Here is a 22261-nt window from a genome sequence, read left to right as displayed (position 1 = left end):
AAGGAAATCAGTCCTGAATATTCATTGGAAGGACTGATGCTGAAGCTGAAGCTCTAATACTTTGGCCACCTGATGTGAAGAACTGACTCCTTGGAAAAGACCCTGATGCGGGTAAAGAGTGAAGGCAGGAGGAGAAGGGGACAACAGAGGATGAGATGGTTGGATGGCATCACCGACTTGATGGACATGAGTTTGAGCAAGCTCTGGGAGCTGGTGATGGACAGGAAGGCCTGGTGTGCTACAGTCCATGGGGTCATAAAGAGTCGGATATGATTGAGCGACTGGACTGAACTGGACTGTTGGGCCTGGGTATGCAGGCAGAGGGTCAGACCAGTATGAGGAGGATGTGGTCACAGCCAGAGAATGGTGCCCATGCACAGCCAGGCCCACCCCACAGAGCCCAGAGGGCAGATGCAGCATCATCCCCCCATGGCCACTCCACCTTTGCACCAAGGGTGTGGGGCTGTGCCTTGCCCTGGTGACAAGCACTCGCAAACAGTTTGGTTGCTGAAAAGGAACTGACTGATGGCTAAGAGAGAAAAGGGAGAAAACCACACCAGATCTTATTCATAAGATGTGCTGTGTGTGCTCAGCTCAGTCGTGTCCGACTCTTTGTGACCCCATGGACTGCAGCCTGTCAGTCTCCCCTGTCCATGGGGATTGTCCAGGCAAGAATACTGGAGTGGGTTGCCATTTTCTCTTCCAGGGAATCTTCCCAACCCAGGGATCTAACCCTCATCTCCTTCACTGGCAGGTGGATTCTTTACCACTGAGCCCTCATATGAGGGAAGCCCTCATAAAGAAGATAAGGGCACCAATTTCTCAAATGTAAATGCAATGAGTAGTTATGAGCGAAATGCCCATAAATTGCTGTGCTCAAAGAATGTGTTTGCTCTTGGGTGACTGTTCCATGCATGTGTTCAGAATGCCAAGAAAGACGATATTGCGTTCAGTCCCTACAGTGAGAGGCTCTCATGCTATGAAATGATAACTCACATCCTTTTAACACGGTTTTTAGTTTTTCTCCTCTGTGAACATGGGATTACAGTGTATGTATATCTGATGCCCTTTAAATTAACATTGTCATATACTAATTCTCAAAAACACCTGTATAAAGTGTTTCGCCAAAAGCAACTAAAGCTTATATATATATATTTAAATTTCAACTAAAACATTCCTGGCAGCAAGTAAGCAGAGGAATATCTTCACCCTGATGATCTGTGGCCCAGTGGGAGAAACGCATATATATGTTCAGGCCACTCTTTAGGCAACAGAAGAAGATCTGGGTTACCTTGTCTGATTCCAGTGGTTTCCAGTGATGGAACTTTCATTGTTGCTTTTGTGTTAAAGGGGATTTGCTGGTTTTTTCTGCATATTAGCTTCACAGAACTTAGCGTTCTAATGGCTGGGTCATGAGACTACGCATCACATTGCACTGAGCCGAGTTCCCTCCACTTGAATATATAAATGAAAGGAAGACAATATATTTCTCAAGAGTGCTCAGGGCTAAACTGGTGAACACCGTGTAAACAGAATAAAATGTCTGCTTTTTAACCAGGAAGACGTGTGTACTCACGGGATTGATGTCCACAAACGTCTCATGATATTCCTTATTTGGATGCATGCCTCCAATGGCAGAGACAAACTTTTCATCTGCCTGGTAGAAGTGTGGGAAAGACATAATAATAGGTGCACCTGCAGTGTGAGGAAAACAGAAATGAGTGATGTGGTTCTTTCAAGTCTAAGCTGAATATACAGTTCCTGACCACAAATCTGGTTCCTCAGTGAAGGGTGGAAAGCTGGATACAGAAAACTTGAGTAGAGGAGAGGGTCAGGCTAAAAGTCCTAGCTTGGAATTTATACTTAAAATTCTGACATGTCATTTACCCCTATTTTATACCAAGAATCTGCCTTCAATGCAGGAGACTCGGGTTTGACCCCTGGGCCAGGAAGATCTCCTAGAGAAGGGAATGGCAACCCACTCTAGTATTCTTGCATGGAAATTTTCATGGACAGAGGATCCTGACAGGCTTAGTCCACAGGGTGGCAGAGAGTTGGATACGACTGAGTGACTAACATTACTACTACTAGTTGAATTATTTATTTTTCAACTAATATGTGCTGTACTTATAAAGTACAAGTGCTTTATACACATTATTTTAGTTGACGTTCCCAGAAACCCTATTAAGTTAGAACTGTTACCTTCCGTCTGCATTTGAGGAAAGGGAAGTTGAGAGAAGTTACAAAATTTCCTGAGGACATTCAGCAATCAGGTGATAGAGACAGAATTCTGAGCGAATGAGGGTCGGCTCTTCTTTAAGCATTTGTTTCACTTGTGATTCTCTCTCCGTAAGTGGATTTTCCCCACTGCCCTCCTCACCTGCTTGCTTTTCTGTTTTTGTTTTACCCAAGATAGGCTTTGTTTTCCTGCATGTGTTGATACAGAATACTTTTTTGGGTGGGGTGGGGAGGCTGTGTCTTGTGGGATCTTAGTTCCCCAACCGGGGGTTGAACCTGCACCCTCAGCAGTAAAAGCATGGAGTCCTAACCCACTCTACCACCAGGGAATTCCCTATGCAGAATTTTTTTAAGAGTCTGCCCGGTCCTGCCATCAGCCCAGCCTCTGACTAGATCCAGGTCTGCCCACAGGAAGACACTGGTTTTCTTTTCTTTCTTTCTTTTTTTAAAAATATTTTCTATTTCTTTTAAGAAATAAATAAAGAAGCAAATTATTAAAGGAAACCTATTCTAGGTTTTGCTCTTGAAAAGAAGAGTGGGACCCAGTCACTCCTGCCAGGAAAATATATTTGGGGAAAAATTAGCCTGTGTGTTAGCTGCTCAGTTGTGTCCGACTCTTTGCAACCCCATGGACTGTATAGCCCACCAGGCTCCTCTGTCTACGGGATTTTCCAGGCAAGAATACAGGAGTGGGTTGCCATTCCCTCTTCCAGGAGATCTTCCCGACTTAGGGATCAAACCTGAGTCTCTGGCATTGCAGGCAGATTCTTTACCATCTGAACTACCTAATGGCAAGTAATTGAAGTCTGAGTCCATGGCTCAGATGGCTCACTTGTCACACATAGAGTTTTGTTCTCTATTGCTACACAGTTTCACAAAGACATGATTTCCTTCTCTAAAGGATGCTGACCTTTAAAATGTATTTTTAAAGATCTGTTGAAGACAATTAGGGCCAGACACTGTCCTGAGTGTTGGGCATACATTTATCTCTCACCTTCACACAGCCTTCCAAGAAAGTTATAATCATTCCCATTTTACAGATGAGAACACTGCTGTCCAGAACCCTCCTTCAGCAACAGGGCCAATTTGCTAACGAACAGAATAGGATTCAAACCCAGATTCCTCTGACTCCAGAACCCTCACTCATCCCACTAGCCAACATGTTCCCCTGAGGAATTCAAAACACTGGAGGACAGTCCTGGAGGCTACCATTTTAGTCCACACCTGGGAACACAGGAGAGGCAAGAGGAAAAGGACTAAAGCCGGAAGTTTGTTGTAAAATAGAATCCTTCTGTGGGTTCTGACATCAACTTCTTGAGAAAGCAGAAGGTTACTGATGTGTGCCTTGAACCACAGAACCATGGGCTGATCAGGCACGTGCTGCATCAGGACTACCCCCCAGTGAGTCTGCAGGAGAGGTCTAATCTCCGGGTTGGGGTGTGTGCTCCCCAGAACAGTCATTCCCAATCGTGCAGGCACCATCTTCATGAGAATCATATGCAGCCCATTAAAAAAATACCGATTCTGGGGCCCTAGTATGTGGGCTCTGGGACAGATGCTTTTAATGATTCTCCAGATCATTTTGATGTATGGCCGATCTTGCGAGCCATGACCTCAACAGACAAGCAAAGGGAGGATTAGCCCAAAGGGAACTTCCAAACCACACAGACAAGGGGGTGAAAGCCAGCACATTACTCAGAAAAAAAAATATTTTTTTTAATCAAGAGAAAGGGGTTACCAAGTTTCTCAACAGAAACGAAAGAATTGAAGCCCAAGAAACATCACAGTACAAATATGAGGAGACCCTAAATTCTAGCAGGAATTTGCTCAGATAAAGATTTTATAAAAAATCCTATTCCTTCTCTGAGCCTTGGTTTCCACAATTATAAAAAGAGGCCACTAGTTGTCTGTCTAACAAGGCTATTTTTGCAGCTTATGATTGTGAAAACTATCTTTGTGGTGCAGAACATGCTTTTGTCAGCTGCACCGCTGGTCATTTCACCTCATTCACAAAAAGGCGCAGGCCAGCTCAGACATTTTTATGAAACAGTGGGAACTTTGTGGTCAGGGTTTAAAACTAACTTTGCTTAAAATTAACTCTTAGTTTTAAGAGTAATGAGAATCATTACCAAGGTATGAACTTTCCTATTAGGTACCCGAGTCTTTACTTTCTGTTTCAGCCTTGTTTTGAACATGAAATCAGTTAATTCTTTACATGTACTAACTATATGTAAATACGTGAAGCACTTACAACAATGACTGGTACTAGTAAGCTGCTAGTAATATGAACAATTATTTCTATTAAAACTGTAATCGGAAAAGATACATGCACCCCAATGTTCATAGCAGCACTATTCACAATAACCAGGACATGGAAGCAACTTAAATGGCCACCAACAGATGAAAAGATAACGATGTGGTATATATTTACAATAGAATATTCTCAGCCATTTAAAAAAAAATGAAATAATACCATCTGCAGTAACATGGATGGGCCTAGAGATTGTCATACCAAGTGCAGTAAGTCAGAGAAAGGCAACCATCATATGATATCGCTTATATATGGAGTCTTAAAAGATGGCACAAATTAACTTATTCACAAAACAGGAATAGCGTAACATGAAGAAAATGATCTTACGGTTACCAAAGGGGAAAAGGGTAGAAGGAGGGATAAATTAGGAGGCTGGGATTAACATATACACACTGCTATTTATAAAATAGATAACTAATAAGGACCTACTGCATAGCACAGGGAACTCTACTCAATATTCTGTAAAAATGTATACGGGAAAAGAAGCTAAGAGTGCGTGCATATATGTATATGTGTAACCGATTCATTTTGCTATGCAGCAGAAGCTAACACAACATTGTAAATCAACTCCAACAAAAAAACTAAAAAACAAACAAAAATGTGCTAAACTGAAGAGCCAAAGGGAAAAAAACGAAGGAGGCCTAAGCTACAGCCCCGCCCCCTTTGGAGCGGCGCTGCACCCGTGCCATGCGCATGTGCAGGAGACCCCGGGTGCCGCGGGGTCCAGTTCCCCAGGCCAGCGCCTGGTGCCAAGGAGACCCACAGAGCAGAGGCGGCCACCAGCCACTCCTAGCCCAGGACCAGCTTGAAAACAAACAAAGCCAAAACCACTCCTGAACTACTGCCCAGAAAAGACACAACATGGCATCCTAGCAATAAAAGCATTACAGGAAAGCCAGTGTTTTTTAAAAAAACTATGCGATAGCCATGTTACAGAACTTTCCTTTAAATTGTAGTTAACTTACAATCTTGTGTTCATTTCTGGTGTACAGTGAAGTGATTCAGTTATACATATATATATATATATATTCAAGATATTGAATATAGTCCCCTGTGCTGAACCGTAGGACCTTGTTCTTTATTTTATATATAGTAATTTGTATCTGTTGGTCTTAAATTCCTAATTTATACCCTCTGCTTCCTCTTGGTAACCATAAGTCTGTTTTCTACGTCTGTGAGTCTGTCTCTAACAAAACATTATTCCTAAGAGGTTGGGACTGCTCTTTCTATTGGGCTGACAACCTTCTTTGTTGCAGAACATCAATCGTACATCCAGACCCCCGGACCCCCACCCATGTCCCCTCTCTGAATTCTTACCATTCTTGCAGACGCTGACATTCAAAACTCCTGAGCCCAGGCAGTTTCCTTTAGGTATACAGAAGCCAGCGTTGTCTGAGGTATTGGCTAATATTTCTGCAGGCACCTTATACCGCAAGGCAGGCAGTCCCTGGACACTCTCAAAGTCACTGAAAGTTATATACACTGACCTGTTAGGAAGTAAGGATAAAAAGTCAGCTTGGGTCCCCATCAGCATGGTCTGTCTGAATCAGTAAGTCAGCCAACTGTTCTCAGGTGTAATCCGGCTAAACACTTACAGGATACACAGGAAGTGAAGAGGCCAAAGAAAGACTGAGAGGAGCTCAAGCCACTCAGTGTATAACAAACTAGGAGATGGACTGCAATGAAAGATGTTTTAGAGGTAGCAACTGTGCTAACGTCCCAAAGAGACTGAGAAAAAGACATAATGTGTGGTAGAAAACCAAGAAAATGAGTTAGAATGGATGCTTATGCTAAAAGAAAGAAGAGTCGTCCAGACCAGCAAGGGCACATGCCAGTGTGGATGGAGCAGAAGCAAAGGAAAGAAAGCCAGGGAGAAGCTGAGACAAAGCGAAGCAGAGGAGGTGACAAAGGTGTGGCCCCGCAGATTCCCAAAGGCCTGGACAAGCGCCCCATTAGACAGATACTTGATTAGATATACCCATTTCCCCCAAGTAAAAATAGTTTCCATATTTTGCCATGGTTATTTATTTCAACAGAGTAGAACATCAATTCTGCCCTCAGAGATTAGAGTTTCAATCAGTGGTTCCTTCTAACACAAACCAGCCAGCTATCTGCATAGCACCTGAGTGACAGCTGGGCTTCCCTTGTGACTCAGCTCGTAAACAATCCACCTGCAGTGCAGGAGACCTGGGTTCGACCCCTGGGTTGGGAAGATCCCCTGGAGAAGGGAAAGGCTACCCACTCCAGTATTCTGGCCTGGAGAATTCCATGGACTGTATAGTCCCTGGGACTTTCGCTTTCACTTTGACAGCCAAGGTACTTTCACATGCCCTGTCTTAGAGCCTTCATCCCTGCATCCGACGTTGTCTGAAGGCTACGGGGGGGCCTCACGTTTCATCTCTGAACCACAGGTGGGACACATCTCTCACTGGGTTGTGACTAACGCAGGAGTTGCCTTCTACTGTACATCTCACCCCTGCAGCATTTCTTAATGAAAATTTTAAGCAAATAGAAAACTAGAGAAAAATACTATAATAAATACGTTTTATAACAAACACCACTTAGATAAATAAAATGTATATTTACGGCTACAACTGAAGTTCTCTAAGTAATACTCCTGACTCTGATCTTTCTCTGCATCCCCAGAGGTAACCACTATCCTGAATTTGGGGTTTATCATTCCCATGCAGACCTCTATGCTTTTTTTTAAAAAAAAAAAATTAATTTGGCTGTGCCCGATCAAAGTTGGCATGCAGGATCTTTGCATTTTTAGTTGTGACATGAACACTTAGTTGTGGCATGTAGGATCTGGTTCCCTGACCAGGGATCGAACCAGAGACCCCTGCATTGGGAGCACAGCATCTTAGCCACAGATCACAGGGAAGTTCCCAGGCCTTTATACTTTTACCTACATACATACTCATAAACAACATGTGGCCCTGTTTATTTCTAGATGTTATTATAATAGTATACCATATTGTCTTTCTGTAATTTGCTTCTTCCTTCAACATTATATTTTTAAGATTTCTTGCATTTAAGTACATGGCTCTGGTTGCTATATTTTACTTTTTATATGATATTCTATCATACAAAGATCACATTTATTTATTTATGTTCTCCTTTTCATAGGCACTCAGATTGCTTTGGATGGAAGAAATTTTTACATATTGAGATATGGGGAAGTGATTTCGGCTTATACATGAATTAACTTAAACTTTATGCTAACGAGAACAGCCTGTCTTATGGCCTGTTGAACATGCACAGTACATCTGCTTTAACCATTAATGAAGAGAATGTATTTAAAAACCAAAATGGAGTAGCTGTGGTTCAGACATCCAGGAGGGAATTGGGTGACCACTGTGGATATGGTTTCAGACACACTCCTGCATCACTGAAAACTTGAACTTTCTGAACTGCATTAAACTCAAGGACACCACTAGCTGTTCTCAAAACAGTATCTCCTAGCAGCGGTCAGCTGCAACTCTGCAGGGTCAAGGTCTCCCCTTGCAATTAGGCAAACATTTCAGATCCCAGCCAACCCTCGTTTAACAAGCACCCTTACTTCTCGACAGGTCCAGTTATATTTCTTGATAAACAACTCATGTAACTAACTGTAACCTTGAGGTTTTTGCCTTGTACGCCTCCCACATTTTGTAGTCTGACAAAATACAATTCAAGTCCTCTCTGAATTAGCGTCTCCTGGGCTACAGCCCTCAGTTTGGCTCAAGTAAAACTTTTCTATTCCAATTATAGATCGTTTATTGATTATTTCTGGCAACACTTCCAGTGTTTTCCTAACTACAATCAATGTGTAAGTCTCCTTCACATAGGTACCCAAGTTCTTCAGGCTAGGGAACCCATGTTGGAGAGGCGTGTGAAACCATGGGGTTGGAGGTCTTTGGCGTTACTAAGTGCTGCCAAGTGGCTCTTCACAAGTGGTGGTACCAGACAAGAAAAAGTTGCCTCTGTGGCAAATCTTTAATAAGCCCCTCCTGCCCTCCTAGGTTTCCTTGTCTCACTCATTGCACTTAAACATGTTCTCTTTCTTTGGTCCTTCCACAAATACTGACCAGGTAGAACAGCTGGCTGGAGGGTGACAGACAGTCTGCTCCAGAGCTGGAAAAGGTCTGCACTGTGGCACAGGGACTGGGGACGGAGTGGGGAGTGAAAGAAGAGCTCTTTTTGAGGAGGATGAATAGCACTTGCGGCTAATTTAGTGCAAGAGATGAGGGAGATTTACAGTGATTCTCACAGGGCTGGCTGGGGAGGTGCTCAACTGTGTGAGATATGACAGTCCCTCGGACAGCAAGGAGATCAAACCAGTCCATCCTAAAGGAAATCAACCCTGAATACTCTTTGGAAAGACTGATGATGAAGCTCCAATACTTTGGCCACCTGATACAAAGAGCCAACTCACTGGAAAAGACTCTGATGCTGGGAAAGATTGAGGGCAGAAGGAGAAGGGGGCAACAGAGGATGAGATGGTTGGATGGCATCTCCTATTTGATAGACATGAACTTGGGCAAACTCTGGGAGATGGTGAGGGACAGGGAAGCCTGGCATGCTGCAGTCCACAGGGTCATGGACACGCTTTGGTGACTGAACAACAATAAATGAAAGCCAGAAGAACAGCCATTCTTGAGAATGTAGATGCCATAGAGTCAAAGGTAACTAGGTGACCTCCAATGTAGGAGGTCTCATAAAAAGCCTTGCAGGAGGGTGCGGGAGAGGAAAGGGAGGCTGCGTGATCGGCTACTCATCTGAGCAGTGTGATGGTGAAGGGTGGAAGGAGAGGTAACGATGGGGAGATGGGAGTCGGGGTGTGGAGTAGGATGCCTTCCTCCCACGGAGGGGGCTTCATCATGGGTGTCTGGAGAGAAACAGCAGGTGGGAGAGAGGGACAGATGCGGGCAAGTGTGAGCAGATATGCTCAACGGGAAGGTTAGTGCTCAGCAGAGACCTATGAACTCTGAAGTAGGGACCACGGTATGATTTCTTTATCTTCTGTGCAGCAACTGGAAGAAGACCAGAGCAAATTTCACATCCGATAGAGGATATCATAATAATGAAGAACTAATATTATTTACTGTGTGACAGGCCCTGGGCTAAGTATTTTATTAAAGTAACTCATTTATCCTCAAAACAACTCCCAAAGTAGGTAACTATTTCTGTCCCTACTTTATAAACGAGGACAGTGAGGCAAAGAGTAGTTAAATGTTTCCAAGGTCACACAGCTGTTAAGTGGTGGAGCTCCTATTCAAACCAACACAGCTGGTTTGTGAATGGCTACACTTTCTCTTGTTTTTCAATATGCCATTATCGCTGGTCACTCATAGCCTAAATATCCTCATCAAATAAGTGCAATTATATATATCCCTCATATTTTTGACGGCCGTGTAGTCAAAGAACTCACATTTCAAGTTCTTACCTGCAAAAATCAGATGGGAAGACATAAAGGACTTCATCTTTGGTGATTAATGGGTGAAAAGTGTCTCCATCTGTTCCGTTGATCATATTGCACTCATCTGCTGTCCACCAGTCAAGCGACCTGTCACAGGGAAACAAGCAAGAGTCCAGATGGTCACACTGGATTTTAGGCTTTTTTTAAAGATATATTTACCTATTTATGTATTTTTGGCTTTGTCGGGTCTTAGCTGTGGTGCAAGGACCCTTTGTTGCGGCATGTTGGCTCTCTAGTTGTGGTGCACAGGCTTAGTAGCTCCGCAGCATGTGGGGTCCTAGTTCCCAGACCAGGGATCAAACACACAGCCCCTGTATTGGAAGGAGGATTCCTAACCACTGGACCACCAGCAAAGTCCCTAGGCTTTTTTTTTTAATGGTCTGGACTTCTCAAGACCTAACTGGGACTTGGCTACCCACAGAACCTTGTTCACACACAGACCAGGGTGATATTGGATCAAGAGGGGGAAAAGCAGGGCCCTGATTTCCAAATATCAATTCTGACAGAGAAAACAGTCAAACATCCTTCTTCCCTTCCTTCAAAACTGAGGGTCTCCTGTAAAGGTTTAGAGATATCCATGTGCTTTAAGCAGTGATCCAATTTGCCATTCACAACAGCCGTGTTCACAGCCAGCCCACAGTCAGATGAACTCTGGACAGTCATGTTCAGGAAGATAATATTCACAATAGATCATTAACTGTCTCCCCTCCAAACAGCTCTCTGATCCAAAATTAACAGAAGACTTCTCTTGGGTCACAAGAAAGTTTAATTTTGAGTTGATTTTATACTCACTAAGAGCACAGTTGAGATAGCAGGTTTTTAAAAATTAATTCCTTGAATAATGGTATAAAATGCAAAAGATAGGAAGGAATGGGCAAAAAACAGGAATTCTTCCAACTTCTGGTCAAGGTGAAATTCTAAATTCATGTATTAAGGGTCTCTTCCAAGTAAAATCACAGAGCAGTGGTTGATAAACCATAAAAGGAAACAGTTAAAAGGTCTATACTCTACTCAAGCACAAACATCTTTTTCGACAATGAAAGGTGACAAATGCCAAGTAGTGAGAAGGCTACAGCTGCTGGCCTACTGGGCTGCAGGTATGGAAGCCAAGAGAAAGATCTGCAAGTCTAGATTCTGAGGTTGGTGAGGATTAAAGGTGGTCCATCAAGGGCTTGAAATCAGGATCTAGGGCAGGGATTTTTTCTGCTCAGCAAGAAAGGCTGAAGAAAGCAAAGCTGAGTCGCAGGGAGGTAGAAAGCCCCAGTCACCTTACAACCAGAACCTGGGCCAAGATGCCTGCTGATTTTTTGGTGAGATCTGTGATGTTGTTCAGTCACTAAGTCATGTCTGCCTATTTCCAATCCCATGGACTGCAGCACAGCAGGCTTCTCTGTCCTTCACTCTCTCTCAGAGTTTGCTCAAACTCATGTCCACTGAGTCGGTGATAATATCTAACTTTTTCATGCTCTGCATAATTGTGAGGTGGAGGTCTACCATGTATACTGGTTTGGGGGGTTACTGGGTGGACTACTGCATACCTGCTACCTAGGGAGAGGTGAGAGGATGGATGGATAGTTGGATGGATGAGCAGGTGGATAGATAACAGACTTACCAATGAAAATAATTCTGCAAGTTAACATTTTTTTAATGAAAGCAACTTATGCTAAGAGATAGGCAACAAAATCAACAATGATAAGATGAATTCACTTTTGAAGAAATTAAATTAATTGAACAATCTGGTTAATAAATAGGCTGTTTAGTATCCTCAAAGAGACAAACGAAAGAACAGCATCCTTCAAAAAGAACAGCAAACTACTAACAAATAAAAAGAGAAGAATAAAATAAATGTTCAGTTCAGTTCAGTCGCTCAGTCATGTCCGAATCTTTGTGACTCCATGAACAGCAGCACGCCAGGCCTCCCTGTCCATCACCAACTCCCAGAGTCCACCCAAATCCATGTCCATTGAGTTGGTGATACCATCCAACCACCTCATCCTCTGTCATCCCCTTCTCCTCCCGCCCTCAATCTTTCCCAGCATCAGGGTCTTTTCAAATGAGTCAGTTCTTCACATCAGGTGGCCGAAGTACTGGAGTTTCAGCTTCAACATCAGTCCTTCCAGTGAACACCCAGGACTGATGTCCTTTAGGATGGACTGGTTGGATCTCCTTGCAGTCCAAGGGACTCTCAAGAGTCTTCTCTAGAGAGACCCAAAGAATAAAAAGTAGAAGTCTTCAGAATAGAAACAGTTTCTGTAAGAAAAACTCTCTATTGGGATAAACGCTAGACTGTACATAGTTGGAAAGAACAGGCTAAATGAAATATTACTTCAAAGAATTTACACAGATATAATCTTAGGAAGATTAAAAATGAAAGGATCAAGACATAGAGACTATATCAAGAGGCTTCAATAAACGTTTAGTGGGAGTTTGGGGGAGGGTAGTAAGAATAGAGTGAACAACAGAGAGGCAATAATTTAAGATATAATTGTTGAAAGTTTTCCAAATTTTAAGAAAGATAGAAGGCCTTAGATTTAAAGTATGCTCCAAGGGCTGAACAGAATAAATAAAATAAATTCAAATTTGGATTATGTTGTAGTAAAACTGCAATAAAATCAAGGGAAAAGATAATCAAAAGTAAATGGAGTAGTAGTATCTTCATAATTTTGAACTGTCAAACTAGAATTCCATACCAAACTAGAATCATTAAAAACTGAATGTGAAATAAAGATATTTTTAAATATGCACAGTCTAAGAAATTTTACCACCCACAGATCCTTACTGAAACGACTACTAATAGAGGGTTTCCCAACCTAGTATAGTCAAGCTTCGGTTTTTCCAATAGTCATGTATGGATGTGAGAGTTGAACCATAAAGAAGGCTGACTGTGGAAGAATTGAGGCTTTTGAGTTGTGGTGATGGAGAAAACTCTTGAGAGTCCCAAGGAGATGAAACCAGTCAATCCTAAAGGAAATCTACCCTGAATATTCACTGGAAGGACTGATGCTGAAGTTGAAGCTCCATCACTTTGGCCAACTGATGTGAAGAGCCAACTCATCAGAAAAGAGCCTGATGCTAGGAAAGACTGAAGGCAGGAGAAGGGGACAACAGAGGATGAGATGGTTGGGTGGCATCAATGACTCAATGGACATGAGCTTAAGCAAGCTCTGGGAAATGATGAAGGACAAGGAAACCTGGGGTGCTGCAGTCCATGGGGTTGCAAAAAGCTGGACACAACTTATCAACTCAACAACAACAAACAACCCAGTAACATTTTGAGCCTGATATATGGATGTGAGCATTGGATTATAGAGAAAGCTGAGTGCTGAAGAATTGACGCTTTTGAACTGTGGTGTTGGAGAAGACTCTTAAGAGTCCTTTGGACTGCAAGGAGATCCAACCAGTCCATCCTAAAGGACATCAGTCCTGAATATTCACTGGAAGGACTGATGTTGAAGCTGAAACTCCAGTACTTTGGCCACTTGATATGAAAAGCTGGCTCATTTGAAAAGACCCTGATGCTGGGAAAGATTGAGGGCGGGAGGAGAAGGGGATGACAGAGGATGAGATGGTTGGATGGCATCACCAACTCAATGGACATGGATTTGGGTGGACTCTGGGAGTTGGTGATGGACAGGGAGGCCTGGCGTGCTGCAGTCATGGGGTCGCAAAGAGTCGGACACGACTGAGCGACTCAACTGAACTGAACTGATGGAATTCTCTGTAGGGGACTGTCTTGTACACTGCAGGATGTTTAGCAGCATCCCAGGTCTCTACCCAGTAGATGCCAGTAGCGACCTCCAGTTGTGATGATATGTGTCCAGACATCACCCAGTGTCCTCTGGGGAGCAAAACTGCCCTGTTTGAGAACCACTGTACTAATGATCTTCAGCAATAAAAAAAAACTAAACCCAAAGGGAAGATGTGAGAAGAAAAATACTAACAAATTAATAAAATATATTGGCATTTTAATTTACTATAAAAATAATAAACTTTTAAGTTATATTTGGCTTCCTAAAAAGGTGAAACAAGTTGTAGACAAGAATAACACAAAAGCTGTGTTAAGAAATGGGTAAAGATATTGTTTCATTGGAAGAAGAAAGATAATAGCTAACTTATGATTCTGTTAGGAAAAAAAAAAACTATTAAGTATAATCTAAGGGTAGAATCAGAGAAGGCAATGGCACCCCACTCCAGTACTCTTGCCTGGAAACTCCCATGGACGGAGTAGCCTGGTAGGCTGCAGTCCATGGGGTCGCTAAGAGTCGGGCACAACTGAGCGACTTCACTTTCACTTTTCACTTTCATGCATTGGAGAAGGAAATGGCAACCCACTCCAGTGTTCTTGCCTGGAGAATCCCAGGGACAGCAGAGCCTGGTGGGCTGCTGTCTCTGGGGTCGCACAGAGTCAGACATGACTCAGGCGACTTAGCAGCAGCAGCAGCAGCAGCAAGGATAGAACAGACATAACCAGCTAAGGGTGAAAAAGAATGTCGAAATAAGTGTAAATATATGAAATAATATATCATTATATGGTAATTGTATCAGTAGTTACAACACATATATAGAAGGATTAAAAGACTGAAAAGAAAACAACAGATTGGCTTTAAAACAAAATCTAGCTATATTATGCTGCTGCTGCTAAGTCGCTTCAGTCATGTCCGACTCTGTGCGACCCCATAGACGGCAGCCCACCAGGCTCCCCCGTCCCTGGGATTCTCCAGGCAAGAACACTGGAGTGGGTTGCCATTTCCTTCTCCAATGCATGAAAGTGAAAAGCGAAAGTGAAGTCGTGTCTGACTCTCAGTGACCCCATGGACTGCAGCCCACCAGGCTCCTCCGTCCATGGGATTTTCTAGGCAAGAGTACTGGAGTGGACTGCCATTGCCTTCTCAAGCTATATTATGTTCACAAGTAAATTTCTCTGTTAGCCTAGTACCCAGTCATCTAGTTATGCCTCCAAAGGCAACACTGTTGCCAGTTTCTTATATTCTTTCAGGGTTCTTACATCCTTGGGAATGAGTATGTGTATGTGTATGTAAATATATGTGTATGCACCTGGATATATGTGTTATAACAAATTAAAAACATTTTTTTAATTTAAAAAGTTTTTGCTTTATAGAAAATTGTAAAGATAATATTCCACACCAGTTTTCTTGCCTGTATTTCTGGGAAGCTTTAAAGTAAATTTAATGTTCAAGAAGAAAATTTCTCTTACCACAGTCCCTGAATAATTAATCTCCATTTTCTTGAAGATTTCTAATTTCTATGACCTAAAAAAATTATTTTGCTTTATGTGTGACTTAATTGCAAGCTGCCTCAGTTCCTCTTTGGAGAAATTTGGTTTTGGAGGCAGTTTGTTTATAAATTATAAATGTGAAATAATTTTGAAATTCTATAGCAATGAACTAAAATGTATTTCATCATAAAAGAAAGATACACAAACAATGCACAATCACTAAATTAAAAAAAGAATCTCTTTCCTTCCCCCTACACAGCAATTTGAAAAATAGTTGCCCAGCAGCCACACATCACTCAACGTGGGTTCGATCCCTGGGTCAGGAAGATCCCTTGGAGGAGGAAATGGCAACCCACTCCGGTACTATAGCCTGGGAAATCCCATGGACAGAGGACAGTCCATGGGGCTGCAAAAGAGTTGGACATGACTGAGCGACTAAACAACAACAAACAGTAACAAGAGGAAGAGTGAACCTTTTCACCGGCTTGTGATTCATGCTTTAACCGTGAGAAACCTACATATCATTATATGGTAATTGTATACTAATACTAATAATTTAGTATTTAATCTGTGGAGTACTTACCCCAATCCTGATTTACAAAATAATAATTTTACATGTTTAGACTATATTATTTATATTATAGGATATTTTGCATAATTATAGATTTTTAACTGCTATATTTTTTACCCAAAAATGATTGTGCTAATTTAAAAAAAAATAAAGCAGAAGTGGACATTCAATTTAAATGAAAATTGAAAAAATAATTATACTGATAAACCATTAGACTTACGTTTTCCCATTCCATTCCACAATCTTGGAAAAGTTAAGGTAATTGTCTTCTCCAGTTAGAAAAACATAGTCTCCATCATTAGTCCCATTTTTCTGAAAATAAGTGAATATGGTTCTTTAAGATAACTGTGGTGGTTCATTTTATGTGTTGACTTGGCTACGGTGCCTCGTTGTTTGACCAAACAATACTCTAGATGTTGCTATATATTGTAGATGTGATCAGTTCAGCTTTAGTAAAGGAGATTACTGTTGATAATGTACATAGGCTCATTTAATCAGCTGAAAGCTTTAAAAGCAAAATCTGAGGTTTCCCAGAGGAAAAAGAATTCTCTCCTCAAGACTACAGCATAGAAATCCTGCCTGAGTTTCCAGCCTGCTAGCCTGTCCCACGGATTTCAGACTTGCCACTTGGCAGCCCCCACAATCATATAAGCCAATTCCTTCATCCTGGGTTTGCTGGAAGTTCATCTGGGTTTTTCCATAATATCCTAGGGGAAAAGCAAAATGAACTTCCTGGCCAACCCAACATAAATCCCTCAATAAATATACAAATCTCTACTGATTCTGTTTTTCTAGAGAACCCTAAATGATACAGTAACTAGCACACTGAATCTTTATGAAACTGCCCTAGTGGAACCTACATGCCTCATGAGACTGAACCAGAACTAGGGAATAGAGTGACTATTTGTTAAATCCCATATTGGCCATATTATTACTTTATGGTTTTAAAAAGTATGAAACCAATTAAACAATGGACAGAGAACTGAAGAGACACTTCTCCAGAGAAATCATCCAAATAACCAATAAAAACATGAAAAGATGCTCAATATTATCAGTTATTAGAAAAATGCAAATCAAAACCACAATGAGATACAACTTCATACCCATGAGGATGGCAATTTTTTAAAAAAGGAAAAGACCAAGTGTTGGTGAAGATGTGGAGAAACTAGAGCCTTTCTACACTGATGGTGTGAATGTAAAATGTGGCAGTTGCTATGGAAAACAGTTTGTCAGCTAGTCAAAAAGTTATACATAATGTTGCCGTAAGACTCCAAAATTCCACTTCTATAATATACCCAAGAGAATTCTACTCCAAAATTTATATCTAATGGCCATACAAAAACCTGTATACAAACGTTCATAGCAGCATTATTCTTAATTGCCAAAAGTACAAATAAATTAAATATACATCAACTGAAGAATGGATAAACAAAGTGTGGTATATCCATACAACAGAGTATTACTCAGCCATGAAAAAGAATGAAGTGCTGATATGTGCTACAACATGGGTGTGAAATCATTTATATGATTTCATATAAATTCCATTCCATTTATATGTATGTTGACAATGAAGTGAAGTCACTCAGTCGTGTCCGACCCTTTGCGACCCCATGGACTGTAGCCCACCAGGCTCCTCCACCCATGGGATTCTCCATGCAAGAGTACTGGAGTGGGTTGCCATTTCTTTCTCCAGGGGATCTTCCAGACCCAGGGATCGAACCCACAATAGGCATATCTATACATAGAGAGAGTAGATTCAAGTTACCAGGAACTGGTGGGAATGAGGAATGGAAGAAACTAACAGTCTGTGGGTTGGGGGCAGGTGATGAAAATGCTCTGGAATTACACAGTGGTGGCAGTCACACAACTGTGTGAATGTGATAAAAGCCACTGCACGGCACACTTTTCAATGTTGATTTTATGTTAAGTGAATTATATCTCAATTAAAAAATAAAAAAAGCATAAATCCAGGACCAGGACCTGACTATACTTGAATAGAAGAAAGTGACATTAATATAATTCCATTCTTCAACCAAAATTTTCTTGAGTTGTATATTCGTTTCAGGTTACACTTCTTAATGACACAGATACTCTGTACATTCCTACAAATTCTTCACCTGGAATGGAGTTTTGGTTTCCCGGAAATAGCACCCATTACTCTGAAACATTTAAATGTTTAACCACTTAGCTTAGACCACATTTGAGTTAAGTGGAGGACTTTAAGAAGCAATATACACTTTTTTATTTTTTAGTATTTTGGTCTGTTTCTTCTTCATCTTTTTTCTATAGAAAATTTATTTATAGAACTTATACATATATATATATGTAATATACATATGTGTAGCATATGCTACACACAATTTTTATACATATATACAATTTCTTTAGTTATGTGTATAACATATTTCCTGTATTATTAAAAGTTCTTCCTAGCTACAACTTAATGACTTCATATTAGGTGGAAATAATTTAACCACTTTCTTATTACTGAATAGTTTAAAATTTTTTGCTACTATGAATAATGTATGTATATCTTTATGATTAAAAACTTTTCTGTGCTTTTATTTTCTAAATAGACCACTAAAGGTGATATTGCTAGATAAAAGAACATTACATTTTTAAAGCTTTTGAAACACATTAGCAAGTTGCTCAAGATCACTCAGTGGAAAGAGCAAGATACATCAATTTACATTCCTCAGATGCCTTTTGTTAAACTTTGCTTGTTGGGTCAACAAAAAAAAGGGTTTCTTATTTCTTTTTGCATTTCTGTATTCAGTGAGGTTGAATTCTTTTTTCATTCAATCATTTGCCTTAAAAAACATTCATACCCTTTGTGAATTCTCTTTTCAATTTTTTTTTTTTTTTTTTTGCCTACTTGGGTTCTTTTTGTCACAATATTATGTCACCAACTATGTCAATATGTCAATACTGTCCACATACAAATAGTCACATTGTGTTCCACATATGAAATTTTACATGACTTTAAGATATGAGAAGGGACCTCTCTTTGAGAGCAACAATGTGAACATACAATAAACTTAGAAGCGTACTCACACAAAAGAATGTTGAACCACCAAGTTTTAAAAAGACACGTGTGTTGCTTCTTGCAGTCCTCCACCTAACTCAAATATAGGCTAAGCAGAGTGATTAGCATTTAAATATTTCAGTCACTCAGAGAGTTCTCCCCAACTGTTAGTGGCCTAAGAGTCAGACACAGAATATCAATGCTTCCTTGTTACTCACTAGAACTTTTGTTGTTTGAAGACAAATAGGAATAAATAGGTTTTGTGTTACTGCAGTAGGGATGTGGGTTGGATACAAGAAACATATTACTGCAGGAGGTGGAGAAATGTTCTGAGAATAAGACATCATTCATACTGCTAGCATAAAACATGCATAATCCATCCATGCAATAGGACCTCTCAAAGATACTTCCCAGCCACCATCATTTTATATAATACATCAAGCACTGGGAGGTGCTTAAACTCTTTTATGCCAAGGAAAACAGAGGTACCTTAAAATCAACAGGTACAGATATCCTGACTGGCTTTCCAGTACGCAACTAAGAGACACCCAGCCAGGTCTCTTGCTCTCAGGAGCTGTCTTGCTCTCACACTGTCTGTATCACCTCTTCCGACTCACTCTCACATTCTGTCCCGCCATTTAAAGATGAAACAACCAAATCATTTGATTGTTTCATCATTAAAGTCTTTGAAGGAAAAAATGTTCAATGGCCTTAACTAAAGTTTTCTTCTTTAGTCACAAGGTGCAGTGGAGCAGGTGGAATGGTCTAGGGGATCAGAGGGATATGTGGTAGATATCACTGGGATTAAGGAAAGGCTGGAGGCCAGGCTCAGACAGGTGCAGAGCGGTAGGTGCCAGCAAAGTACACAAGCCCACGGTCTGTCCCAGTCTTGAATGAATGGCAGCCCAAGTGTGGACCTCTGTACTGCTGGCGATAGAGTCAGTATTTGGCTAGAGCAGATAAAAAACTGAACAAAAAACACCTTTGCCTTTTTAAAAACAACAGTAGAGAGAGTTTATTTGGAAACACAGACCTCCAAAATGGAAACATATACCAGCCGTTCATATGATTAGTAATTCAGGGTCTTCTTTTCTAAGTGAGTCACAGAAAAGAAAAAACCGGTTCCTGATGTGTGTGTTGCAATTTATAGTTTGCAAAGCACTTTTGTGGACTCTCATTTTGGCTATTTCAAACAAGCTTTGAAGTGTGGATACCTTTAGTCTCAAGTTACAAATGATGAAACTGAGGTTCAGAGAAGTCCCTTGGTTATTAAATTAAACAGTCAGGATGTGGATCCAGACCCTCTGAGTCGATGTCTCGTGCTCTTTTCCTGAATGTGGGAAATCCTTGCCAGGTACTAATCCAACTGAGCAATGCTAGGGTTTTTCACTAATGAGGTTTTATAGAGATACAGTGGAGGCAGAGAAAGAAGAAAAAATAAATCAACACATTCTTCCTGTGGGAAAGCAAAAGTACCAATTTCTTAAATCAGCCTGTAAATGTGAATTACATTTTTAATAGGTATTTAAGGATATTAGTTGTAAGTCTGAGGCATGCATGCTCAGTTGCCTCAATCATGTCCGCCTCTTTGTGACCCCATGGACTGTAGCCCACCAGGCTCCCTCTGTCTCCAGGATTCTCCAGGCAAGAATACTGGAGTGGGTTGCCATGACCTCCTCCAGGGGATCTTCCTGACCCAGGGATCAAACCCACATTTCTTATGTCTCCTGCATTGGCAGGTGGGCTCTTTATCACTAGCGCCACCTGGGAAGCCCCATAAGTCTGATGAGGTCAGTGTAAAACAAAAAGCAAGCTATACAACAAAAATTATCAGAGAAATACTGAGGTATGAGGAATAGAATCTACTTGGCAGATGGGTGGTAGCCTTTGTATCTCTCTGTAGGGAGTTTCCCTGAAATTATTTCTAGACAGGAGTTTAGTCACAACTTAACAAGAATTCAGTGCTTCCTCTGGTCCCATGGAAGCTGGGCTCCTGTCAGATGGAACCTTCCAGGCAACATCGATTGAGTCTGCTTGCCCAGAGTGAAGGATTAGGACCCTCCTCCTCTTGTGACGGTAATATCTAAAAGTTGTTTACCATTTTGTTTGAATAGTTTTTAAGTGTTATATATCCCTGACAGCACAGGGGCTGTGTTACCACCATTTACCAACTGAAATGCTAAGAGATTACAGGATGAGGTGATATTCTTCAGTAGTTAGAGCCAGAGAATAACCACAAATTTAAAGATGGGGAAATTAATCACAATTACATATCCTGCCCTGAACTTACCCTCTCTTCCTGAGTTTAAGTCTGTCATTTATCAACCTTTCAACTATCCATTTCACTCAAGTGTTTTTTTTTTTTGGGGGGGGGGGGCAGGGGGATACAGACTTTAATTGCTTTTAGGTGGCACTAGCAGTAAAGAATCCACTTGCCAATGCAGATGTGAGACACACGGGTTCAATCCCTGGGTGGGGAAGATCCCCAGGAGAAGAGAATGGCAACCCACTCCAGTATTCTTGCCTGGAGAATTCCATGGACAGAGGAGTCTGGAGGGCTACAGTCCATGGGGTTGCCATGAGCTGGACAGGACTGAGCAACTAACACTTTCACTTTCAATTTTAGTTTATTTCAAGCTCGAGCAGTTAATAACATACACTTCAAATAATAATTACTTGAATGCTGATATTTTTGGTTTGCTCATTTGTGTCCGTCTCTTTGCAACTCCATGGACTACACAGTCCATGGGAGTCTCCAGGCCAGAATACTGTTGTGGGTAGCCTTTCCCTTCTCCAGGGGATCTTCCCAACCCAGGGACTGAACCCATTGCAGGCAGATTCTTTATCAGCTGAGCCACCAAGGAAGCCAAAGAATACTGAAGTGGGTAGCCTATCCCTCCTCCAGTGGATCTTCTTGACCCAGGAATTGAACCAGGATCTCCTGCCTTGGAGGTGGATTCTTTACCAGCTGAGCTACGAGGGAAGCCCATTTTTGGGGTTGCATATCAAAGTAAATAAAATCTGCAAAGAAATGATGCAAAATTCCACATATAAGCTAAATGAATCATAGGTGAGGGGCACACGGCGTTTCAAATTATCCAACATCTTTCACAAATGAGATGTCTGAAAATATAATAAGTACTTCCCATCCCTAACATACTATCACATCCCTATTTAGTTTCTCGTTTGCCTTTGTCAGGCTGATCAATGGGTTTAGTCGCTAAGCCATCGAAACAAGACTTGACATTGATCACTCATATTTACGACACTTTGAAAGATTAATGACACAGCCCCACTTCATACGTTTTTTTCACACTCATTCAAAGTCAGTGCTGGTTAGCATGTTGAAATTGTGGGAGAAGTTTTTCTTCCCCTACTAAAGCACTTTCTTATTTTTCACATACTCTATAAGAGATCGA

General features: G+C 41.3%; 1 protein-coding gene across 2 annotated transcripts in view; it reads right to left on the bottom strand.

Annotated features, from left to right (window-relative positions):
- SCARB2 (scavenger receptor class B member 2) overlaps nt 1-22261 on the bottom strand; it is an 81783-nt gene that overhangs the window by 10484 nt on the left and 49038 nt on the right. For both annotated transcript variants that reach the window (XM_025289873.2, XM_006079160.3), the window contains exons 5-8: nt 16038-16129; nt 9978-10097; nt 5867-6036; nt 1577-1695 (exon numbers count right to left, since the gene is read on the bottom strand). In XM_025289873.2, coding sequence (XP_025145658.1) covers nt 1577-1695; nt 5867-6036; nt 9978-10097; nt 16038-16129 — 501 coding nt within the window. The remainder of the gene's footprint in view (nt 1-1576; nt 1696-5866; nt 6037-9977; nt 10098-16037; nt 16130-22261) is intronic.

The sequence above is a fragment of the Bubalus bubalis genome, chromosome 7 (genome assembly GCF_019923935.1).
Source record: "Bubalus bubalis isolate 160015118507 breed Murrah chromosome 7, NDDB_SH_1, whole genome shotgun sequence".
NCBI classification, from domain to species: domain Eukaryota; kingdom Metazoa; phylum Chordata; class Mammalia; order Artiodactyla; family Bovidae; genus Bubalus; species Bubalus bubalis.
Note: the sequence above shows the minus strand (reverse complement) of the source record. Positions and strands in the feature narration are given on the sequence as shown.